Genomic DNA, 22,763 nt, shown 5'->3' on the forward strand with positions numbered 1-22,763 from the left:
TGGAAGTGGGATTGCAGCATGTGTAGATATACCTAAGGTAGATTTGATCTAGCTACCTTGGCCCCTCGGAGCAGCTGGCCTATGCCTCCACCCCTTCTGCTGTGACTTCAATGCTATTGTTACTCAAGCTAGCTTTGATCAAGTTCAACCAAAGCTAGCCTGAGTATGTCTACAAATTCACCTCCTGACGGTAGGGTAGACATTCCTCTAGAGGAGGTGAATAAGAGGCGACAGGAGAAAGTCTATGAATTACTGACTGGTCAAGAAGGGAGATTGGGAGCTTCTCCCTGCCTCGCAGCATTAGAAGGGGACATTCCATGAAATTAGAAGGTGAAAATTCAAAACTGATGAAGACATCCTTTTGAATAGAATATGAGAGACAGTCTGTGGAACTCCTTGACACAGGATATTGCTGAGGCCAAAAACTTTGCAAGATGCAATAAGGACTGGCCATTTCTGTGGCTGACAAGAATATCCTGAGTTCCTCTAGTCAACACAACACAGAACATTGGAAGTGGGGGGAGAGGGGGGGAGAATCTCCTTCAGGGCCTAACCCAATCTCTAGGTGTCAAGGATCTGGATGAGACCTGCCGGGGCAGGTTGCTCCCCCATCTGTCTGCTGCAGGGTTTCCTGTCTCTTCCTCTGAGGCATCTGGTGTAGGAGATGCCCTCCTCGGCAAGAGTGCCTCTGGATCTGATCCTGTCTGGCAGTGCCGATGTCCCTGTGCCTTCCCTTAACATGTCTCTGTTTAACTTTCCTCGTAGCCAAAGCTGACTCCACAGGAGAAGCTGAAGTTGCGAATGCAGAAGGCTCTCAACAGGCAGTGTAAGCAGGACCAGTTTCATTATGCAATTCACTTGCTGCTCTGGCCTGGCCTTGTGGCAGCTGCTTAAAATCTCTCTCTCTGTCTCTCAGTTAAAGCTGACAAAAAGGCAGCACAAGAGAAGATGATGCAACAGGAACATGAAAGGCAGGTACGTGACCCAGCTGCACCCTGACATGGGTCTGCCTCTGCTTCTAATCACTGGGCTGCGCCACTACTCCCATTTCACACCCCTGGGTGGAGTGTCTGGCCATTTGGAACGGCCTCTCTCTGCAGACCCCTCTGCCTGGTTAGGAGCGCTCATGGATGTGTTACCTGAGAGCAGAGCTAGCATCCACAGTGGTGATGGTCCAGGGACTCAGTAGGCAGGGGTGGGGAGTGAAGTTGGGGGAGCACTGCTGTGCTGAGGGGAGTGTGTGTGTTTGGGGGTTCACACTGAGCTTGGCTGATCCGTGCCTCTCTCTTTCAGGAGCGAGAAGACGAGCTGCGAGCTATGGCCCGGAAGATCCGAATGAAGTAAACTCTCTTGCTTTCCCTGTTGTTCTCTGGGCATGTTCTCTGCAGGTTGTGCGCTTAGCCCTCTTGTTTCTCTGCAGGGAGAGAGAGCGGCGAGAAAAGGAGCGGGAAGAATGGGAAAGGCAGTACAGCAGGCAGAGCCGCTCCCCGTCCCCACGATACAGTGAGTACCCGCTGCTTGGCACTGCCTGGGCAAGTGACTCCTGTGCTGACAGAGAGTGGGGCAGGCACAGACTGGGGGGCAGGGAGCGTGATGGGTTTGATCACAGAGGACCCCCCCCCCCTTGGGACTGTCACCTGATGTGCTGAAATTACCTCTCAGCCCGTTTTCCCTGCCAGCTTGGGACTCCAGAACCCTGCCTTGTTGAGCCAGACACACTAGCCTGCTGTAACACAGACCCAGGGTCTGAACCATGCCCCCAAAGCAGCAGACTTAACTGAAAACTGCTCGGCAAATACTCCTGTCTCCAGCATCCAGACACCCAGCTTCCAATGGGATCCAAACCCCAAATAAATCCGTTTTACTCTGTATAAAGCTTATACAGAGTAAATTCATAAATTGTCTGCCCTCTATATCACTGATAGAGATGCACAGCTGTTTGCTCCCCCAGGTATTAATCGCTTACTCTGGTTTACAAATAAAAGTGATTTTATTGAGTATAAAAAGTAGGATTCAAGTGGTTTCAAGTAATAACAGACAGAACAAAGTAGGTCACGAAGCAAAATAAAGCAAAAACACGCAAGTCTGAGCCTAATACATTAAGAAACTGATTACAGGTAAAGCTCACCCTCAGAGATGTTCCAATAAGCTTCTTTTACAGACTAGACTCCTTCCTAGTCTGGGCGCAATCCTTTCCCCTGATACAGTCCTTGCTAGTTCCAGCAGCCATCTCAGGTGGTAACTAGGGGTTTTCTCATGATTGGGACCTCCCTTGTCCTGCTCCACCCCCTTTTATAGCTTTGGCACAAGGTGGGAATAGTTTGTCTCTCTGGGTCCCCACCCCCCTTCTAAATGGAAAAGTACCAGATTTAAGATGAATTTTAGTATCATGTGACATGGTCACATGTCCTGTGAGACCCCAGCCTCCATTCTTCCTGGACTGGCCTGCTCTTCCACAGGAAGGTTTGCAAGTAAACAGAGCCATTTACAGTTCATTGATTCTGAAGCACCCTTAATGGCTTCCACTTAATATATTTACATCAGTAATACAAGTTTATATAAAAAGAAAAGGAGTACTTGTGGCACCTTAGAGACTAACCAATTTATTTGAGCATGAGCTTTCGTGAGCTACAGCTCACTTCACGAAAGCTCATGCTCAAATAAATTGGTTAGTCTCTAAGGTGCCACAAGTACTCCTTTTCTTTTTGCGAATACAGACTAACACGGCTGTTCCTCTGAAACAAGTTTATATGGCACCTTAGAGACTAACCAATTTATTTGAGCATAAGCTTTCGTGAGCTACAGCTCCGATGCATCCGATGAAGTGAGCTACAGCTCACGAAAGCTTATGCTCAAATAAATTGGTTAGTCTCTAAGGTGCCACAAGTACTCCTTGTATTCACAAAAAGAAAGACTAACACGGCTGTTACTCTGAAACAAGTTTATATCTTCTTCCCCTCACTCCAGACATAGAAATAACACATACAAACAAATAAGATGACCACACTCAGTAGATCATAAGCTCTGTAATGATACCTTTCAAGAGACCTTTTGCATAGAGCATATTCCAGTTACATCATATTCACATTCATAAGCATATTTTCATAAAGCATATGGAGTCCAGTGTCACAGGGAGCAGCTGCTGTTTGGGAGCTAGCTGTCTGCAGAACTGGAGAGAGAGCTGCTCCTTGCTCCAGCATTCACTGGGATGGTGCTGCAGTGGCCGTGGGCTAGGCTGGGAGGTGACTCAGTGCTGCATGAGTCCAGCAGATGTCACTCTTCATCCTCAGCATGTGCTCTGGACACTGGCTGGGTTCCCAGAGATTAGGGCCTAAATCTTCAGAAGTGGCCAGTGATTTTGAAGCCAGTGGGAGACCCCTACTCCCAGTACCCTTGAGGTCAGACTCTTGCAGTCCCTTAGAGCAGCCTCTTCGGGGGTCCAGGTGTCTGTGAGGGGGAAGCGTGGTGTGTGGTGTTCTAGGGGAACAGTGCCATTTGGGTAGCTTCCAGCCTCACTAATGGCTCATGCCCCTGGAGGGCCAGCACCCGAGCGGGAGCCTGCTGTACCCAGGACTTCCCTTTTCACCAGGAATTAAGAACATAAGAACGGCCATACTGGGTCAGACCAAAGGTCCATCTATCCCAGTATCCTATCTGACAGTGGCCAATGCCAGGTGCCTCAGAGGGTAGAGCTAAATCAAGATTAATAAGAATAAAAAATATTGATTGTGCAAGTTTAAAGGTGTAATTAGCTTGTTCTGTTTCCATCTGGCTAGTAGGGCTGCAAGAGTCAGGTTACCCTCCCCAGCTTTCAGGGTCAGGCCTGTACCATTCAGTACGTCCTTTCCCCAGAGCAGTTGGCTGATCTCCCTATTAGCCAACTGCTTCTTGGTTCATCTCCAGTTGCTGAACTGGATGGCTCATGCATGACTCCGCAGTTTGCTAAGTGTTCAGAGAATTTCAGAGCTTACATAGCAGTTTTTCTACTAAGATGTGTCACTCTCAAAATGCTCATCTGTTCTGAGAGAGACGAGTCCAGGGCATCGTTAACATCTGTTCTGAAATCACGTGGGAGCTTCTGGGAATCCCACCCTTAGATGCCTAAATGTGGGCTGAAGGGCCACACTTTAGGCTTCTACTTCTGAAAATATTGGCCTGTGTATTTAAAAAAAAGTTCTCCAGGCTGTGTTGCTCATGTCAATTCCAATTAGGTGTGTGCGTGCTGTGTGGATGGCAGCTGGAAGATTTTTCCCCTAGTGGTATCCGTCGAGTTGGCCTGGGCGCCCCCTGGGGTTGCACCTTCGTGGCGCTCAATACAGGGCCATGCTGACCCACCATCCCTTAAGTTCCTTCTTACTGCCAGTGACGGTTAGCCAGAACATCTTTAGCTCTTGCTTCGGCAAGCGTCCCCACTCTTGCAGTGTCTTTTTATAAATTGTGTATATAGTTATCGTAGTTGTTGTGGTAAAATAAATAGGTAGTTTCTTCGCTAGGTTTAATTTTGGGGGTACCCCTCCCCCCCAATGCTCTCCCGGCACTGGGGCATGCCTTGGTCCCCGGGTTTTAAAGCCTGCGAGGACTGTGGCAAGTCTATGCCCAGGAGCAACCCGCACAGATTGTGTCTGAAGTGTTTGGGGAGAGCCATCAGAACCCTTAAAGACCGGGATCAGTGTCTCAAGAGCCTCCTGATGGAGGCTGCAGTCCACCCTCAATTGGACCCCGGCTTGGCAGAGCCAATCCTGAGCACCTCCTCGTCAGTGCGGAGTGCGCTGGCATGGAAGCCGGTGCCGAGGAAGGGCTCTTTGAGAGACCCTCTGCACCACCATGGCTCCACCCACAAGGCCTCGGCACAGGCCACAGGGAGGCACCAATCTCAGTCTCCGGTGCCCCAAAAGAAGAGGAGGCTGGAGAGGAGCCGCTCTCCTCCAGCAAAACCCAAGGAGCGGTTGGGTGTGTGACCCGTGTCAGGCCAGGCCACACCACCTCAGCCCCACCGCCAACCACTGTCATGCCGACTCCTCCCTCATGGGGAGCCACTCGAGTCCGGACCCTCATTGCTCACCGGCCCGCCACAGCCGAGAGCGGCAGCTCCCCTCCACACTAGAGGCGGCAAGGGACCTGCTGGAGCTTACAGCGCCATCCTCCCCTCCAAGGAGGGACAAGTCACCAGGGCCAGTGTGACCCTCGGTGCCGTTGAGGGGCAAGCTGGTGATGATGGGGCAGCAATCATCATCTCCTGCACATTGTTCCCCGGCACCAGCTACCCATGCAGGGGAGCCGCACCAGTCCCCCGGCACTGATCACCGGCACCAATGGGCACCACTCCTCTGTGGTCCTCCTATATGGAGTCCTCAGAGGTGGAGCTGTATCACTCCAGCAGGAGCAGAAGATCCCGGTGCCATTGGCAGCCCTACCCGCCACCATGGCCGGGTCAATGGCAGGCTCCACTCCAGTGGCTATTCTGGAGTCCCTGGGTGTTCCATCAGAGCCGGGGACAGAGCCAGAGGTCCCATTCCAGGTCATCATAGGTGGCCTTGGCATCAGTTATGCCATCATCGACGCTGTCGGACTGGGGGCATTGGCTGTAGCGACCACTGCAGTCAGCTGCCATGGCTCCAATGTCGGTGGCTATGGTATATGTGGCACCGGCATCCACGGCACCGACTTCCATGGCACCACCTGTTGTGGCCACACCGTTCTTCCCATCGGGGACTGCACCAGGACACCGGACGCCACAAGACCCCCTTGGCGCTGAGGGCAGGGAGCACGACCCACTGCCAGACAGGCTTTTGTCTTCGTTCTCACCGGATGAGGCAGTGATGCGCATGTCAACGACCCCAGCCCTGGAAGACAGCAGGGTCTTGCAACAACTGCTTAGGGGGGGTGGCACAGAACCTAGGGATCCAGGCAGAAGAGGTAGTAGAGGACACGGACCCTATGGTCAACTTTCTTGCCCCCTCCGGGCCCTCCTGCATTGCCGTGTCACTTATTAAAACTATCAGTGAGGCCACTAAAATCTTGTGGCAGACCCCAGCCTCTTTGCCTCCCACGGCGAAGAGGAATGAGCAGAGGTATTTGTTCCCTCAAAGGGATATGAGCAGCTTTATACGTGCCCTCCACCAGATTCCCTGGTAGGGGACACGGCTAACCCTCCCCAAAAAACCGGAAGGTGAAGAAATTAGATCTGTTTGTCAGGAAGGTCTGTTCGATGTGGGGGTTGCAGCTCCGCATTTCAGATCAACAGGTCGTCATCAGTAGATACAGCTACCACAACTGCGGAGTGATGGCCAAATTTGAGGGAGCTGCTGCCACAGGACTTCCGCACAGAGTTGTCTGTGCTGGTTGAGGAGGGCAAGCTCATTGCTGGAGCCACCCGCACGATGCAAGGGGGGTAGCCATGATGAGGAGCTCCTGGCTGCAAGTCTCTGGCCTCACCTGTGAGGTCCAGCAGACCATCCAGGACCTCCCCTTTGAAGGCTCGGCCCTCTTTTCAGAAAAGACAGACACAAGGCTCCATAGCCTGAAGAACTCGAGGGCCACACTCAAATCCCTTGGCCTGCATACCCCCGCTACACAGCAGAAACATTTCAGGTTGCAACCTCCGCTGTGGTTCTACCAGCCACAGAATGGATGGGATGGCTCTTGGCGGAGGAATAGGAATGATGGGAAGAGGCCCCACCCTTCCTCACGCCAGGGCTATGGCCAGTCGAAGCAGTCTTCAGGCCAGAAGCAGACCTCTTGAAGGCACAGTCGAGGACGGCGCACCAGCACGAACACTGGATCCGCCCCTCCTTACCTTCTTGAGCAGATTGTCCCCTTTCTACCCTGCATGGACCCATATTACATCAGACTGCTGGGGGCTCCGCACGATAGAAGGGGGATACTCCCTCCAATTCTTGGCCCTTCCACCCCCCTTCCCCGTCCCTCTTCAGGGACCCTTCTTGCAAGCAACTCCTCATACAGGAGGTGCATTCGCTCCTATCGCTGGGGGCAGTAGAAGAGGTTCCTCAGGAGCTGAAGGGCAAGGGCTTCTATTCCTGGTATTTCCTAATACCAAAAGCCAAAGGCGGCCTCAGGACCATCCTAGACCTGCGAGAGCTCAGCAGGTTCATGGAAAAAACTGAAGTTTCGCATGGTCTCCATTATTCCTTCATTGGATCCAGGGGACTGGTATGCCACCCTCAACTTGAAGGACACATACTTTCACATCTCAATCACATCGTCCCACAGAAGGTACCTCAGGTTTGTGGTGAACCACAATCACTACCATTTCACAGTCCTCCTGTTTGGCCTCTCAGTGGCGCCTTGAGTGTTTACCAAATGCATGACATTTGTGGCCACGTTCCTGCACAGGTGACAGGTATAGGTGTTTCCATACCTCAACGACTGTCTGATCAAGGGCTGCTCCAGAGAGAAAGTGGAGGCCCAAGTTGGGTTCATAACCGCAACTTTCGACGAACTGGGCCTTCTTCTGAATGTGCAAAAGTCAACTCTGTCCCCAGTCCAGTGAATAGAGTTCATAGGGGCGGTATTGGACTCCATGCAGGCCAGGGCATACCTCCCGGAATCGCGGTTCCAGGCCCTGGGCAACATTATTTGAAATCTCAGGCAGTTCCCTACCACAACTGCAAGGAATTGCCTAAAGCTTCTGGGACACATGACCGCTTGTACCTATGTGGGTACAGCAGGCTCAGACTCCAGTCGCTCCAATCGTGGCTGGCCTCGGTATATCGGTTGGTTCAGCACAATCTGGACAAGATAGTCACCCTGCCTCATCCAGCCCTTGACTCCCTCCTGTGGTGGTTCGACCCACAGGTGGTATGTGTGGGGGTTCCCTTCACCAGGCCTCTGCCATCCCTCTCACTGGTGACAGATGTGTCAGCCTTGGGGTGGGGTGCACATCTGAGAGACCTCAGGACACAAGGTCTCCGGTCTCAGGCAGAGCTCGCTCTCCACATCAATGTCAGAGAGCTGAGAGTCGTCCGCCTAGCATGCCAGACATTCCAAGTTTATCTGGAAGGGAAATGTGTATCAGTTATGATGGACAACACCACAGCAATGTTTTATATAAACATATGGGGATGCACGCTCCTCTCCCCTTTGCCAGGAAGTCCTCAAGTTGTAGGACTTCTGCAAAACTCATTCGATACAGCTGGAAGCATTGTACCTCCCTGGAGTACAGACTATCTCAGCAGGTCGTTCCATGGCCACAAGTGATCCTTGCGCCTGGATGTTGCACACTCCATCTTTCAACGGTGGGGGTTTCCCCGGATAGACCTGTTCGCCACATGATGCAACAAGAAATGTCAGCAGTTTTGCTCCTTCCTGAACCACAGCCTGGGCTCCATTGTGGACACGTTCTTCCTTTCCTGAGAGGGCCACCTCCTTGTATGCGTTCCCTCCCATCCCTCTTGTTCACAAGATGCTCCTCAAAGTTCAGAGGGACGGGGCCTCAGTGACATTGATAGCTCCAGCCTGGCCCCGTCAACACTGATGCACATCTCTCTTGGAAATGTCTGTGGAAGCCCCAATCACCTTGCCACTCTTCCTGGATTTGATAACTCAGGATCATGGCTGTCTCCAGCACCTGAACCTTGAATCGCTGCATCTCACGGTGTGGAAGCTCCATGGCTAAACCCAATGGAGCTCGCTTGTTCGGACCTGGTCAGACAAGTCCTCGGCAGTAGGAAACCTTCCACGAGGGCTACCTACCTGGCCAAGTGGAAGAAATTTTCAATCTGGTTGGTGCAACACCGTCCGTCTCCAACACTCATGTCCATTCCCCTCATACTGGACTATCTGCTCCACTTCAAACAATAGGGGCTGTCCATGTCATCAGTAAAGATTCACTTGGCTGTCATTTCTGCCTTCCATCCAGGTGCAGAGGGCCAGTCGATCTTTGCCAACCCCACGGTCAGTCGTTTCCTGAAAGGTCTCAACAAGCTATATCCACACATCTGACAGCCAGTCCCGGCCTGGGACCTCAGTCTGGTCCTTTCCAGACTAATGGGGCCACCTTTTGAATAGCTGGCGACATGTTCTCTGCTGTACCTCTCATACAAGGTGATGTTTCAGATAGCAATAACAGCCAGGAGGGTGTCTGAACTTAAGGCCTCAACATCAGAGCCTCCTTACACTGTGTTTTGTAAGGACAAGGTTCAGCTCAGGCCACATTTGGCTTTCCTTCCCAAGGTTGTCTCCCAGTTTCACGTCAACCAGGACATCTTTCTCCCAGTTTTCTATCCTACGCCGCACTCAAGCAGCAGGAAGCAGAAACTTCACTCGCTGGACACTGGCATTTTACATTGAATGAATGAAACCGTTCCAGAAGTCCATTCATCTGTTTGTTGCCATAGCAGACAGAATGAATGGGCTTCCAGTCTTCTCCCAGAGGATCTTGTCGTGGATCACGTCCATGCATCCAGGAGTGCTATGGCCTGGTGAAGGTACCTGCCCCTTTGCTTACAGCACACTCCACCAGGGCACAGGCCTCGTCAGCGGTGTTCCTGGCACATGTTCCAACCCAGGAAATATGCAGAGCAGCGACCTGGTCAATACACACTTTCACTTTGCATTATACAATTACCCAACAAGCCAGAGACAATGCAGCCTTTGGTAGAGCAGTGCTTCAGTCAGCGAACCTTTGACCTCTGACCCTGCCTCCAAAAGTTAAGGATAGGGTTCACCTAATTGGAATTGACATGAGCAATCACTTGAAGAAAAAAGTTACTTACCTTCTCTTAACTATTGTTCTTCGAGATGTGTTGCTCATGTTCATTACAATACTCACCCTCCTACCCCTCTGTCGGAGTAGCTGGCAAAAAGGAACTGAGGGGATGGTAGGTCGGCATGGCCCTATATTGAGCGCGGTGAAGGCGTGACCCCAGGGAGCGTCCAGGCCAACCCGATGGATACAGCTAGGGGGAAAATCTGGCTGCCATGCATGCAGTGTGCGCACACCTAATTGGAATCGACATGAGCAACACATCTCAAAGAACAACAGTTACGAGAAGGTTAGTAACCATTTTTTCCCAGTCCTTACGTTATGTAGCCAGCCAGTGCGTGAGGCTTTGGTGTTCACACAGAACCGGTTGTGTTGTTGAGTGACAGACCTTTACACTGCTAAGGTAATGAAACTGCTGCCATAGCCCGCCGTGCTGCAGACACTTGCATGTTGTTTGCCTTGGCGCTCGCCAGTGATCGCATAGGTGTCAGTGGGACGGTGAGTCAGGTTACCCTCCCCTCCTGCAGGGTCAGGTTGGTACTGTGCAGTACGTCCTTTCCCCAGCGCCGCTGGCTGAATCCCCTGCATTTCTCACTTAGTTCACAATAAATCAGCACAAGTTTTGAGAGATGCCTCCCCCAGCCTAAAGCTGCTGGAAAGGGCTGTCCCACTTTCCAGAGCAGCCAGGTTACCCCTCTCCTGACCGCTGAGCTATTATGCCCACAGGGCAGCTGCATCTCCTAAACCCCTGCCCGCCAGTACAGAGGCTTCATCTCCAACTTGTAACCCTTGCTTTTTCTTTGCAGGTCGGGAATATGGTTCCTCCAGGAGGTAGGTTCAATCTCCCCTCGTCTGGGATGGGGTAACCAGCTGCCTGCAGCTCCCAGCTGTGCCCACGGGGGAGCTGTGAGGGCAGCCAGTCCTGAGCCTTGGGGTGGGTGGGCACAGGGAACACATGTCACTCAGGACCCCATCCCCATGTCTTCATAGACCTGGCATGCCCTGCTGGCCCCGCTCACGCCCCTAGCCTGGCCCCTGGCACTCCGCGGGCTCCTCCAGTCGCCACCTAACACGCTGCTGGCCCTGCTCACACCCTTGGCTGTTCACCTGCATGCCAAGGCAGGGGGTGTCCTGGCCCTGCAGCAGGGGAGGGCAAGGCTGGCTGTGCTGAGGGCAGGCTCAGGTGCACTCAGCCAGCTGTGTCTGTGACAGCTTGGCTGCCCTGTGCAGAGTCGTCCTGCATAGGTGGGAGAATCGAGTGGCCCAGTCCCTGTGTGTGGCTGGGTTCAGCAGACGGGAGGGAGTCAAATGCAGGGAGTCCTGTGTCAGGCTTTTTCATGGACCAGAGAGGTTGATGTAGCTCTGCTGCCCCCTATAGGAAGGGGGGCAGCGCCGGCCCCCTCTGCGCATTCCTCTCCTTGCTTTAACCAGCTTGTCTTCTCCCTTTGCAGGCGTTCCCGCTCCCGGTCCAGAAGCCCTCACTACCGCCATTAGAGCATGGGTCCCAGCGCAGCCCTGGTCTCTGCCCCCTGTGGTGTGGTCGGCTCAGCAGGCCCCGCCAGCCCTGCTGTGTAGCAAAGCTGTACATTGCTGTTCTGTTTTTAAGATGCCAGTATCGGATAATAATAAAAAATCCTCCTTAGCCCTTGCAGGAGCCTTAAACTGGACATATAGGACGAGGCCTCAGATCAGTCTCTACAAGGACCTGCACCCAGGGTAACTGCCGAGCTTTCCTGTGACGGGGCAGGGCAGGGGTGGAGCTGAGCAGTTTGACTTTGTGAGAAGGGGAGTGGGTCTGCAGTGTAAGGCAACCAGCTCGCACCCTGGAAATTGGGGTTAGGGGGCAATAGCTGTAAGCCATGCCCTTCCCTTTGGAATGGCTGTGGCCTGTTCCTGCAGGCAACAGAAGGAGTAAGGCTTGGAGGACACAGGGTGGCTTAGGCTGTGGCTTTCCGAAGGAAAGGTCAGATTCCTCCACCCCAGGCCCTCTCTGCTCGATGGGCTAGTGGGTGCTGTTAGGGTATGCCTAGTGTGCTGAGAGGGGAGGCTCCTTCCAGCGTGTTAGAGGGCTTACTTCTTCACCCTCCCATTCGCCTGGTCCTTCTCGCATGAATAGAGAGCACTAATACCCAAAGTCCGAAGGTGCAAACAATTTGATGTTTATTGGGGTGAACTTTCACCAAGCTTAAATCCAAGTTCCGTTTTCCTTATTTTCGAATCCCAACTTAGTTCCTGTTTGCCCCTAATTTATATAGTAATAGTCTCAGTTATACCTTAACCAATCTTAATATATCGTAACATGATTAGCTAACCAACTATATCCCACCACCTTAATTAGCTTATACCCAGCAAAATTAATTATACAGCAGACAAACAATCACAGAACCAGACACAGACCATACAAATAAACACTAGCAAAATAGGAACTATGACAAAACAAATTAGAAGTGAGGATTTCACAACTACATCTATAAAGACATAAGGGTTTCCTAACTATGTCTCTTGATAAGTAACTTCCTACCAAACAGAAAACTATCAAACTAAATTTCCTTTTACATCTTCTAGGCTCTTCCCTTTATCTGGAGGCGATAGATCGGATCACCTTTCTAACAGCCCCAGATTGCCTTATTTCAATATGACTAGTTTGGAATGCGAGCATGACACCATACACTTCCCAGCTTATGGCTGCCTCTGCTGCTTAACCAAAGGCCTTACCTTAAGAACAGGGCCTCAGACTGTCCCAGTGAGAGAAGGCCCTTACACAGGCAGACAGTGATTTTGATTCTTTCTTTTATTCCTCTATAACTAGCGAAATGATAAACATATACCTACATTCTTAAAGTATAGGCTGGGGTAGGCAACCAGCTCGCATACCGCCTTTGGCATGCATGCCACAGATTTTCAATGGCTCTCACGCTGCCTGGGTCCTGGCCACCAGTCCTGGGGGCTCCGCCACTGGCCCCTGCTAGCTGGGGTTCTGTCCACCGGCCCTGCTCGGCCCACTGCTGGCTCCAGGTCCCAGCCACTGGTCCCAGGCGCTCCGCAGCTGGCCTGAGGTGCTGGCCCACTGCCACCGGGGGTTCTGTCCGCTGGCCCCCTCAGCCTGCTGCTGGGCCCAGGTCCCAGCCATTGGTCCGGGGGGGCTCCACTGCTGGCCTGATGTACCGGCCGCTGGCCCCCTGCCAGCTGGGGTTCCGTCGGCCAGCCCCACTGCCAGTCCTGGCCACTGTCTTGGGGGGGGCTCTGCTGCCATCCTGGGGCTCTGCTCCTGGCCTCGGCCCAGGACTCTGCAGCCTCCCCCAGCTGTGGCCCTCTGGCCCCAGCCTGGGGCAGTGAGGGGTGCAGACAGGGCCAAGAGGGGGCACAGCTCAGCATGGATCGCATGGATTCTTATTACTGGCACGCGAAACCTTAAATTTTAGTGAATAAATGAAGACTCGGCACACCATTTCTGAAAGGTTGCTGACCCCTGGTATAGGCCTTTGCAGACAGGCCTAAATATCTATATCCTAACGCGGGGCTATGAGGTCTCCATGCGCTAGCCTGGGCCTTTTCTCTGGAAAGGTTCTGTTCCAGTTGGGTATGGACTTGTGGCTACTAAACCTGTATATGGCAGGTGCAAGCTCACCTGCTGTAAGTAGGGTTTAAACTGATGGAAGTGTTAAACCAGAACAACTTATGTGCACGTACGGGTGGGAATCCAAACCAAGTGCCTACTCTGGTACCTGCAGCATGCCATTACCTAGCTCTTTAAATGCCACTACACCACTGCGAGGAGGCTGGATAACAAACCAAGAAGAATTGCAATTCATAGAATCCTAGGACTGGAAGGGACATTGAGAGGTCATCTAGTCCAGTCCCCTGCACTCCTGCCAGGACAAAGTATTATCTAGACCATCCCTGACAGGTGTTCATCTAACCTGTTCTTAAAAATCTCCAATGACGGAGATTCCACGACCTCAGTTGATAATTTATTCCAGTGCTTAACTATCCTGACAGGAAGTTTTCCCTAATGTCCAACCTAAACAGCCCTTGCTTCAATTTAAAGCTATGGCTTCTACTCCTGTCCTCAGAGGTTAACAAGAACAATTTTTCTCCCTCCTTTTTGTAACAACCTTTTGTGTACTTGAAAACCGTTATGTCCCCTCTTTCTTCTCCAGACTAAAGAAACCCAGTTTTTTCAATCTTCCCACATAGGTCATGTTTTCTAGACTGGTGGCTCAAAACCTTTCTAGACTACTGTATCCCTTTCAGGTGTCTGATTTGTCCTGTGTACCCCCAAGTTTCACCTCACTTAAAAACTATTTGCTTACAAAATCAGACACAGAAATACAGAAGTGTCACCACACGATTACTGAAAAATGGCTTACTTTCTCATTTTTACCATATAATTATATCAATTGGAATATACATATTGTACATTTTAGTGTATAGTATATAGAAAGTATGAACAAGTCATTGTCTGAAATTTTAGGGTGTGCTGACTTTGCTAGTGCTTTTTATATAGCCTGTTGTTAAAGTAAGAACAGGGCCTCAGACTGTCCCAGTGATAGAAGGCCCTTACACAGGCAGACAGTGATTTTGATTCTTTCTTTTATACCTCTATAACTAGCGAAATGATAAACATATACCTTACATTCTTAAAGTATAGGCCATCTAGATGATAGCTAGATGAGTTGCTGTACCCCCTGGAAAACCTCTGAGTACCCCAGGAGTACATGTATCCCTGGTTGAGAACCACTGTTCTAGTCCTTGGATCAGTTTGTTGCTCTTCTCTGGACTTTCTCCAATTTGTCCACATCTTTCCTGAAATGTGGCGCCCAGAACTGGACACAGTACTCTAGTTGAGGCCTAAGCAGCAAAGTAGAGCAGAAGAATTACTTCTTGTGTGTTGCTTATAACACTCCTGCTAATTTGATCTGGTTGGTATTAGTGAAACCTGTGGGAATGATCTGCATGCTTAGGATGTTACAAACCAATGATTATAACCTATTTAGTAGGAGGACTAAAATGGGCAAAAGGGGAGGGGAGCTTGATGTCAAAAAGGGCATTAGCTGTTTGAGACATTGATAACAGAAGAAAGTGACGGTGAACGCTTACGGATCAATGTCTAGCAGATAAAGCACAAGATGGGGTATTAGTTGGTGTCTGCAACAGCCCACCACACACTAGGGAACAGGCTGACTGGCTCCTTACACACCTATCTGTAAAATGTAGGGAAAACACTGATCATGGGAGACTTCAAGTACAGTGACACATGCTGGGTCTCATGCTGCCTGTATTAAAAATCCTTGTGTTTCAGGGGGCACGGCTTGCTGCTTGGCCCCTCTTCCTCTTTAACATTTTTATTAATGACCTGGAACAAAACAAAATCATCACTGAAAAAGTTTGCAGATGACACAAAAATTGGGGGAGCAGTAAATGAAGAGGACAGGTTGCTGATTCAGAGCAACCTGGATTGCTTGATAAACTGGGTGCAAGGAAACACTGTGTTTTAATGCAGCTCAGTGTAAACCTAGGAACAAAGAATGCAGGCCATACCTACAGGATAGTCCCCCAGCCTGGGAAGCTGTAACTCTGAAAGTGTTTTTTTGAGGGGGAGGGCTAATCGGCGGAACATGAACTCCCAGACTGATGCTGTGGCCAAAAAAAACTAATGTGACTCTGGGATGCATAAGTAGGGGCCTGAATTTCAATCTAAGTTACCTTAAAGGGCCTGATCTTCAGAGTCCTCTGCAGGTTCTGAAAATCAGGTATATCTAAGACATCTCCCACTGGATTCCTAAGGAGTGCAAATTGAACTATTAGTCAGTACCGAAAACCTTGGCCAATTAGCTCATTTCCGGGTCACAGGAGTGAGCCCCATGGCAGGTTCCAGAGCAGAGAGTTGAAATCCCTGTTCCACTGATGCCAATTCACAGAGCACATTAGCTTGCCAAGTTTCATCTCAAACGGCTAAGCTCAACCGCTCTCTGTCCCACCAGGCCAATAATCCATGCAGCCACAAGAACCTGCAGTCTCCCCCTGCAAGCCAGTGGGGTCCTCTTGCCCTTCTGAACTGGCCAAAAGGAACCAGGGAGATCAGATATTAACTACAATCTGAAAGAAGTTGGAGCTGGAAAATCCTACTGCATCTAGTAGGCTACCCCTCTGTCCATGCACAATGGTGCTCTGCAGATTTCTACCAGCTTCCCCGGGAGACCAGAGCACAGCCTGAGACCTTGCTCCTGGCTCACATTCATCTGAGATTATGTGCTCCGCTTCATCCTATTACTTTTCAGCCTCACCTCAATCACAGTCCACATGGGCTGACATCTTCTAACACTGCCTGGGCTGTCACAGTGGCACAGGCCTCACCTCTGTACATCCCAGCTCTGCTCTGCACCTTGCCCCACACTATGTTCTACACAGGCCCAAGGGGCTGGCAGTTCAAACCTTACAGCAGGCAGAAATAGGGAGACTTTGGTTTTACTGCCAAAATATCCATCCCTCCTCTGCTATTCATGGATCCCACACTGGGTCGGATGTCTAGACAGAAGGGAGGGGAGGGGAGAGGTGCAGCAGTGATAGACAAGTTCCTCAGGTTTCTTCCCCTATTTGAATAGGTGCTCATAAGTTACACACAGCCAATAACAAGGATGCCAGGTGCTCACTGAGCCACCCACACTGGTAACCTTCAGTGAGCAGATTTGGTGATCATGAGCTATTTGCAGAATGATCATTTTGGCCTCTGTGCTCCAAAGTGATGGAAACTTTTAGGGGTTCTATTCAGTGGGGCCAAGCGGATTAGCCAAGGGAATGGGATATCTTGTTTCCATAACTAGCAGATAAAAGAAACAGATGAGTTGTGCCAAATGGATGCAGCTCCATGCACCCCCAGCCCCCAAGCTCATTTCCACTCCAATTCAGGGCCATCTCCAGAGCAGCACAAATGGGTGGAGGGGAAGCACCACTTTCCAGCTATGATGCAGGGGCCTGAAAATTCACCTCCACTCTGAAAGGTGAAGAAAGAACTCTGCAAGCTGTACCCAAGTGTGTTTTTATTAGAAAGCAGGACAGGTGGGGGGCAGGGTGCCTGTGGCAGTCACAGCTCGAAGGTGTAGGAGATGATGTCCGAGCAGCGGAGCAGCGCCTCCCTGTGCACGCCCAGCGGGGTCTGCAGGTCGGACACCTGGAAGTTCAAGATGTCTATGTCTGAGGCGTCGAAGAAGGCCGAGACATTGACTCTCTCGTACATTGTGAAGTGGATGGTGCGGCCAACCATGGCAAACAGGCTGCGCAGGTACCGCTCCCGCAGAGCCACGCGGCCCTGCTGCTCCCGCTCCAGATCTGCCTCGTTCCCACAGCCCACAGTGGAGATGCTGATGGGGCTCAGAGCCTGGTACCGAGGGGAGTTGGGGTCAAAGCCGCGGCTTGTGCCATCCGGGCCACGGGGCAGGCGGGTCACGCTGACTGGCACCTTCATGGCAGGCTCCTGGGGGCAAAGGCAGCAACATGTGAGCTGGCAGCACAAGTGCCGTGCTAGAGCAATGCCTTCCACAGACTCGGGATGTAAACAGCAGTTAAAAAAAGTAACCGTGCAACCGATTACAATTTTATCAGTTACACGTTTAACCGGGGAACTAGCGGTGCAGGGGGTGCTGCAACACCCCCACGTTTTACGTGGGGCCCTAGCGCCCGTGCCTGGGGATGCTGGACCCAGGGGTCCCGGCTGCTGCCCCGGGACAGCAGCAGCGTCCTGGGCTCCGGCCAGCAGCAGGGTTTAACGGTTAGACTGATGCTTACTGGTTAAACTTTTACATCCCTACCACAGACCTGCTTGGGAAGGGCAGGCCCCCGGCTGCCACCCACCCCTGCCTTCCCCGCAGAATTAACCCCTACGGGCAACCATCTTGATACACCAATCCCCCAGCCGCCACTCCCCGCTCCCCCTAGAGATACCCCTACCAGTACCCCCCATACCCCCCCGAGTAACCAACCCCCAATACACCCAACCCCAGCTGCCACTCCCCCCTCCCCCAGAGATACCCCTACCAGCACCCCCACCATGCCCCCCCCGAGTAACCCACCCCCAATACACCCATCCCCCAGCTGCCACTCCCGCCTCCCCCCAGAGATACCCCTACCAGTACCCCCCATACCCCCCCGAGTAACCAACCCCCAATACACCCAACCCCAGCTGCCACTCCCCCCTCCCCCAGAGATTCCCCTACCAGCACCCCCACCATGCCCCCCCCGAGTAACCAACCCCCAATACACCCAACCCCAGCTGCCACTCCCCCCTCCCCCCAGAGATACCCCTACCAGCACCCCCACCATGCCCCCCCGAGTAACCCACCCCCAATACACTCATCCCCCAGCTGCCACTCCCCCCTCCCCCAGAGATACCCCTACCAGCACCCCCCCGATACAACCAGCACCCCCACACCCCCCCGAGTAACCCACCCCCAATACACCCCCCCCCCCGCTGCCACCCCACCTCGACCCAGCTCCCTCCGGAGATACCCCATCCCCCCAGCCCCGATAGACCCAGACCCCGAACTCCCAATTACCGCCCCCTCACCCCACCCTATAGCAGCCCCCCCGAGATCTCCCCGCCGGCCCCCAGGCGCCACCCCCCGCGCTCCCTAGGCTACACCCCGCTCGCACCCCGGCCGGTCCGAGTCAGACCCGGAGGCTGCGGCCGGTCCCGGGCGGCTTCCGGCGATCGTTGGACTCGGTGCAGCAGCGAACAGAGCCCGGCCGGGAACACGAACCGCCCGTCTGGTTCCGCCCCCCGCGGCCCCGCCCAGCTCCTCCAGACCCGGCATAGCCCCGCCCCCCGCCGCTTCGTCCCCCCCAGACACCAGCCCCCCCCCCGCTCCTCCGACCCCGACACCTGCCCCCTGGGCCTCCGTCCTGGGCTCCCTCCGAGATGTGCCACCCGCCCTGCCCCCCCGGACACCTGCCTTCCCCCGACACCTGCCCCCTCGCACCTCCCCCGGACACCAGCCCCCCCCACACACCTCCCCCTCCCGACATTTGCCCCCCCTGCTCCTCCCCGCCCCTCGGACCCCGACAGCTGCTCCCTGGGCCTCCGCCCTGGGCTCCCTCCGAGATGTGCCACCCGCCCTGCTCCCCACACCTCCGCCCTGCCCCCCCAGACACCTGCCCCCCGCGCCTCCGCCCTGCCCCCCCAGACACCTGCCCCCCCACACCTCCGCCCTGCCCCCCCAGACACCTGCCCCCTCGCACCTCCGCCCTGCCCCCCCAGACACCTGCCCCCCGCGCCTCCGCCCTGCCCCCCCAGACACCTGCCCCCCGCGCCTCCGCCCTGCCCCCCCAGACACCTGCCCCCTCGCACCTCCACCCTGCCCCCCCAGACACCTGCCCCCTCGCACCTCCACCCTGCCCCCCCAGACACCTGCCCCCCGCGCCTCCGCTCTGTCCCCCGACACCTGCCCCCTCGCACCTCCCCCGGACACCAGCCCCCCACACACACCTCCCCCTCCCGACATTTGCCCCCCCTGCTCCTCCCCGCCCCTCGGACCCCGACAGCTGCTCCCTGGGCCTCCGCCCTGGGCTCCCTCCGAGATGTGCCACCCGCCCTGCTCCCCACACCTCCGCCCTGCCCCCCCAGACACCTGCCCCCCGCGCCTCCGCCCTGCCCCCCCAGACACCTGCCCCCCGCGCCTCCGCCCTGCCCCCCCAGACACCTGCCCCCCCACACCTCCGCCCTGCCCCCCCAGACACCTGCCCCCCGCGCCTCCGCCCTGCCCCCTCAGACACCTGCCCCCCGCGCCTCCGCCCTGCCCCCTCAGACACCTGCCCCCCGCGCCTCCGCCCTGCCCCCCCAGACACCTGCCCCCCGCGCCTCCGCCCTGCCCCCCCAGACACCTGCCCCCTCGCACCTCCACCCTGCCCCCAACACCTGCCCCCCCACACCTCCCCCTGCCCCCCCAGACACCTGCCTCCCCTCGCCTACGCTCTGCTCCCAGATACCTGCCCCCCACGCTTGCCCCTCCGTACCTTCCCCCTGCCCCCCGACACCTGTCCCCTGTGCCTACCCCTCCAGACACCTGCTCTCCATGCCTCCGCCATGTCCCCCCAGACACCTGCCCCCCAAGTCCCCCCAGAGGAGCCCTGCCCCAAGCCCGCGGTCACCGCCAGAGGCGTGCGCAGCGGGTGTGGCGGGCGTGCCCGGTCACACCCTAATCAGGGCCGCCCCAAGCGCAAAAAAAAGGGGGGGGGGCGGCCGGAGATGGGGGCGGGGGAGTCCGGGCTGGGGGGGCCCAGCCCCTCTTCTCCGCCCCTGCTCTCCCCTGCGGGGCAGAAGCGTGGTGGGGCTGCGGCCCGGGCTCGGTCCTGCTGCTCCGCGGCAGCCGAGCTCCCGCCTCTTCCCCCAGCGCGCTGCGGACTCGCCCGCACTCCGCTCCCTGCCGCCGGTCCGTGGCGTGCGGGCAGAGAGAGGGGGAGGTGGAGAAGAGGCGGGGGCAGGGCCTCGGGGAAGGGGGTGGAACCGGGGTATACCCCCTCCAGCCCCCTGCTGTGAACCGCTCAGGGCAGGGGGCTGGGAGCACCCCCAGCCCACCACACTTCTGCACCCCCCTCCTACACCCTGCTGTGACTCCTGCACCCCCCTCACACACCCCAGCCATCTGCCCTGACTCCTGCACCCCCCTCCTACACCCTGCTGTGACTCCTGCACCCCCCTCACACACCCCAGCCATCTGCCCTGACTCCTGCACCCCCCTCCTACACCCTGCTGTGACTCCTGCACCCCCCTCACACACCCCAGCCATCTGCCCTGACTCCTGCACCCCCCCAACCCCTGCCCTGACTCCTGCACCCCCTTGCACCCCCACACCCTGCCCTGGCTCCTGCACCCCTTTACACACCCCAGCCCTCTGTCCTGACTTCTGCAGCCCCCTCCCACACTGCAGCCCTCTGCCCTGACTCCTGCACCCCCCTCCTACACCCTGCTGTGACTCCTGCACCCCCCTCACACACCCCAGCCCTCTGCCCTGACTCCTGCACCCCCCCAACCCCTGCCCTGACTCCTGCACCCCCCCACACCCTGCCCTAACTCCTGCACCCCCTTGCACCCCCACACCCTGCCCTGGCTCCTGCACCCCTTTCCACACCCCAGCCCTCTGTCCTGACTTCTGCAGCCCCCTCCCACACCCTGCCCTGACTCCTGCAGCCCCCTCCCACACCGCAGCCCTCTGCCCTGACTCCTGCACCCCCCTCCTACACCCTGCTGTGACTCCTGCACCCCCCTCACACACCCCAGCCCTCTGCCCTGACTCCTGCACCCCCCACACCCTGCCCTGGCTCCTGCACCCCCCCCACACCCTGCCCTGGCTCCTGCACCCCTTTACACACCCCAGCCCTCTGCCCTGACTTCTGCAGCCCCCTCCCACACCCTGCCCTGACTCCTACAGACCCCTCCCACACCGCAGCCCTCTGTCCTGACTCCTGCACCCCCCAACCCCAGCCCTGACTCCTGCACCCCCCTCCTACACCCTGCTGTGATTCCTGCACCCCCCTCACACACCCTAGCCCTCTGCCCTGACTCCTGCACCCCACACACCCCAGCTGGTGACCAATCCCCCCCATGCCCTGCTGTGCTCTGGCCCTTGCCTTGCTCCAGCTGGGGACCAATCCTTCCCGTCCCCCCATCCCCACCATGCCCAGCTGTTAGGGTGGATAAAAATCAATGACTTTAAAAAAAATCAAAAATATTGGATTTTTTTAAAATTTAAATTGGATTTTTGAGGAAAAAACATATCTAAAGATAGTTTTAATTAAGATACATTATATCTCATCATGCAATAGGGATTATGAATTCTAATTCTATAGTATGAGACAATATATTCGTGTAATGTTTAAGAAAAGTATTGTAAATGAGTTCCAATAGTTCATGGATTAGGGACCCAACCTTATGGGGTTCCAGGGACTTCTGTATAGATTATTTAGGTTAATCTTTCTATCTACCCAATGGGACTCAGTCTAGAAGATACCATCAGAGATGCTTAGTTTTGCAGTTGTATTATGTTGTACTATGCAATAAGGGCCGACTTGCATAATATAGATGTTGTAGAAATGTATAGAAAGCCTGTGTTCGCTCACAGCATGCGTCCCCACTACTGAGGCACCATATTACCGTTGGTTCTCCCCTCCCCCTCCGACTACTATTCTAGAAAATTCTTTGAGCTATATAAGCGGCCGCGTCAGGCATGCCCAGCACAGTGTCTACAATGTTTGTAATCTTTGTTGCGCGTACTCTACTGAAATAGCATAACAAGCCCGTGGCTTTATGTTTTAATTCAGTCGTATGATACCCCCTTTTAATTTTAAAATATGGATCGGTTCATTGTTAATATAAGAAAAGGAGCAAACTGAATTATAATGAATGTGCTGATAGAAGTGCAAATACCTTGGACTCCTCGGTTAAGAACTTACATGAAGATAATGCCGCCACCAGTTCCAGTGTGTGCAATAAACTGAGTAATGACCAACAGTAACAGACTTTGTCTCTTAGTTCAGGTCAGTATAGTTCCTATTCAAAGCCATCAAACATTCCATCTGATGACCCGGTCTGTGATATTCCAAAAAATAGATTAGAACGCCAGTTTCGATTATCTAGAGGTCCTTATTACCCTAGATTGAGTATGTTTCCTAGAAGTAAAATAGGGAATAAACAAAGAAGCATTTATTGATAAGGGATTCAGAAACTGATATAAGGCCAACGAATGTTTTTAAAACCACCGACTGTCAAAATCTCATGTTTTGAGCTGTTCTTCATGGTCAAGTTTTAATGAAGGGAAACCTATTGATATATTGTTGGATGAGGGCAAGCAGGATTATCTGTCTAAACAAGAAGAAGAACGGTGCCATAACCGAAGTGTAATGGAGCAACTGATTGACATTGTTCTGTGTTTGGCGAAAGGTGGGAGACCATTCAGGGGTCACAATGCAAAAGCTGACAGTTTTGAGAAAGGTTTATTTCTAAATCTTGTCAATATGCTCCAAAAATATGATCCCATAATGGCAAAGC

The 22,763-nt window shown here is 54.0% G+C and overlaps 2 protein-coding genes across 10 annotated transcripts in view; one reads left to right on the plus strand and one right to left on the minus strand.

Moving 5' to 3' along the window:
* CLASRP (CLK4 associating serine/arginine rich protein) overlaps positions 1 to 11,373 on the plus strand; it is a 41,683-nt gene extending 30,310 nt beyond the window's left edge. For 7 of the 8 annotated variants that reach the window (XM_073322215.2, XM_073322212.1, XM_073322209.2 and 4 more), the window contains 6 exons: positions 766 to 826; positions 917 to 975; positions 1,294 to 1,340; positions 1,421 to 1,503; positions 10,531 to 10,555; positions 11,176 to 11,373. In XM_073322215.2, coding sequence (XP_073178316.1) covers positions 766 to 826; positions 917 to 975; positions 1,294 to 1,340; positions 1,421 to 1,503; positions 10,531 to 10,555; positions 11,176 to 11,218 — 318 coding nt within the window. In that variant the 3' untranslated portion in view covers positions 11,219 to 11,373. Of the gene's footprint in view, positions 1 to 765; positions 827 to 916; positions 976 to 1,293; positions 1,341 to 1,420; positions 1,504 to 10,530; positions 10,556 to 11,175 lie in introns of those variants that run through there. The other variant, XR_012156043.2, reaches the window with a different exon arrangement.
* A 5,374-nt stretch (positions 11,374 to 16,747) lies between these two features.
* GEMIN7 (gem nuclear organelle associated protein 7) lies at positions 16,748 to 19,823 on the minus strand. Of its 2 annotated transcripts, none has more exons than XM_073321483.1 (2): positions 19,771 to 19,823; positions 16,748 to 17,198 (listed from the first exon to the last, which is right to left on the minus strand). In XM_073321483.1, the coding sequence occupies exon 2, from the start codon at positions 17,187 to 17,189 to the stop codon at positions 16,809 to 16,811; it is 381 nt and encodes a 126-aa protein (XP_073177584.1). In that variant the 5' UTR covers positions 17,190 to 17,198; positions 19,771 to 19,823; the 3' UTR covers positions 16,748 to 16,808. The 2 variants fall into 2 exon arrangements, with proteins under 2 accessions (XP_073177584.1, XP_073177583.1); XM_073321482.2 differs by lacking the exon at positions 19,771 to 19,823 and adding an exon at positions 18,374 to 18,482.
* Positions 19,824 to 22,763: the final 2,940 nt, after the last annotated feature.

This window comes from Lepidochelys kempii, chromosome 23 (assembly GCF_965140285.1).
Source record: "Lepidochelys kempii isolate rLepKem1 chromosome 23, rLepKem1.hap1, whole genome shotgun sequence".
Classification (NCBI taxonomy): Eukaryota; Metazoa; Chordata; order Testudines; family Cheloniidae; genus Lepidochelys; species Lepidochelys kempii.

Excerpts from the sequence above, each read along its gene's own strand:
- GEMIN7 (XM_073321483.1), bottom strand. The coding sequence starts at position 17,189 with ATGAAGGTGCCAGTCAGCGTGACCCGCCTGCCCCGTGGCCCGGATGGC.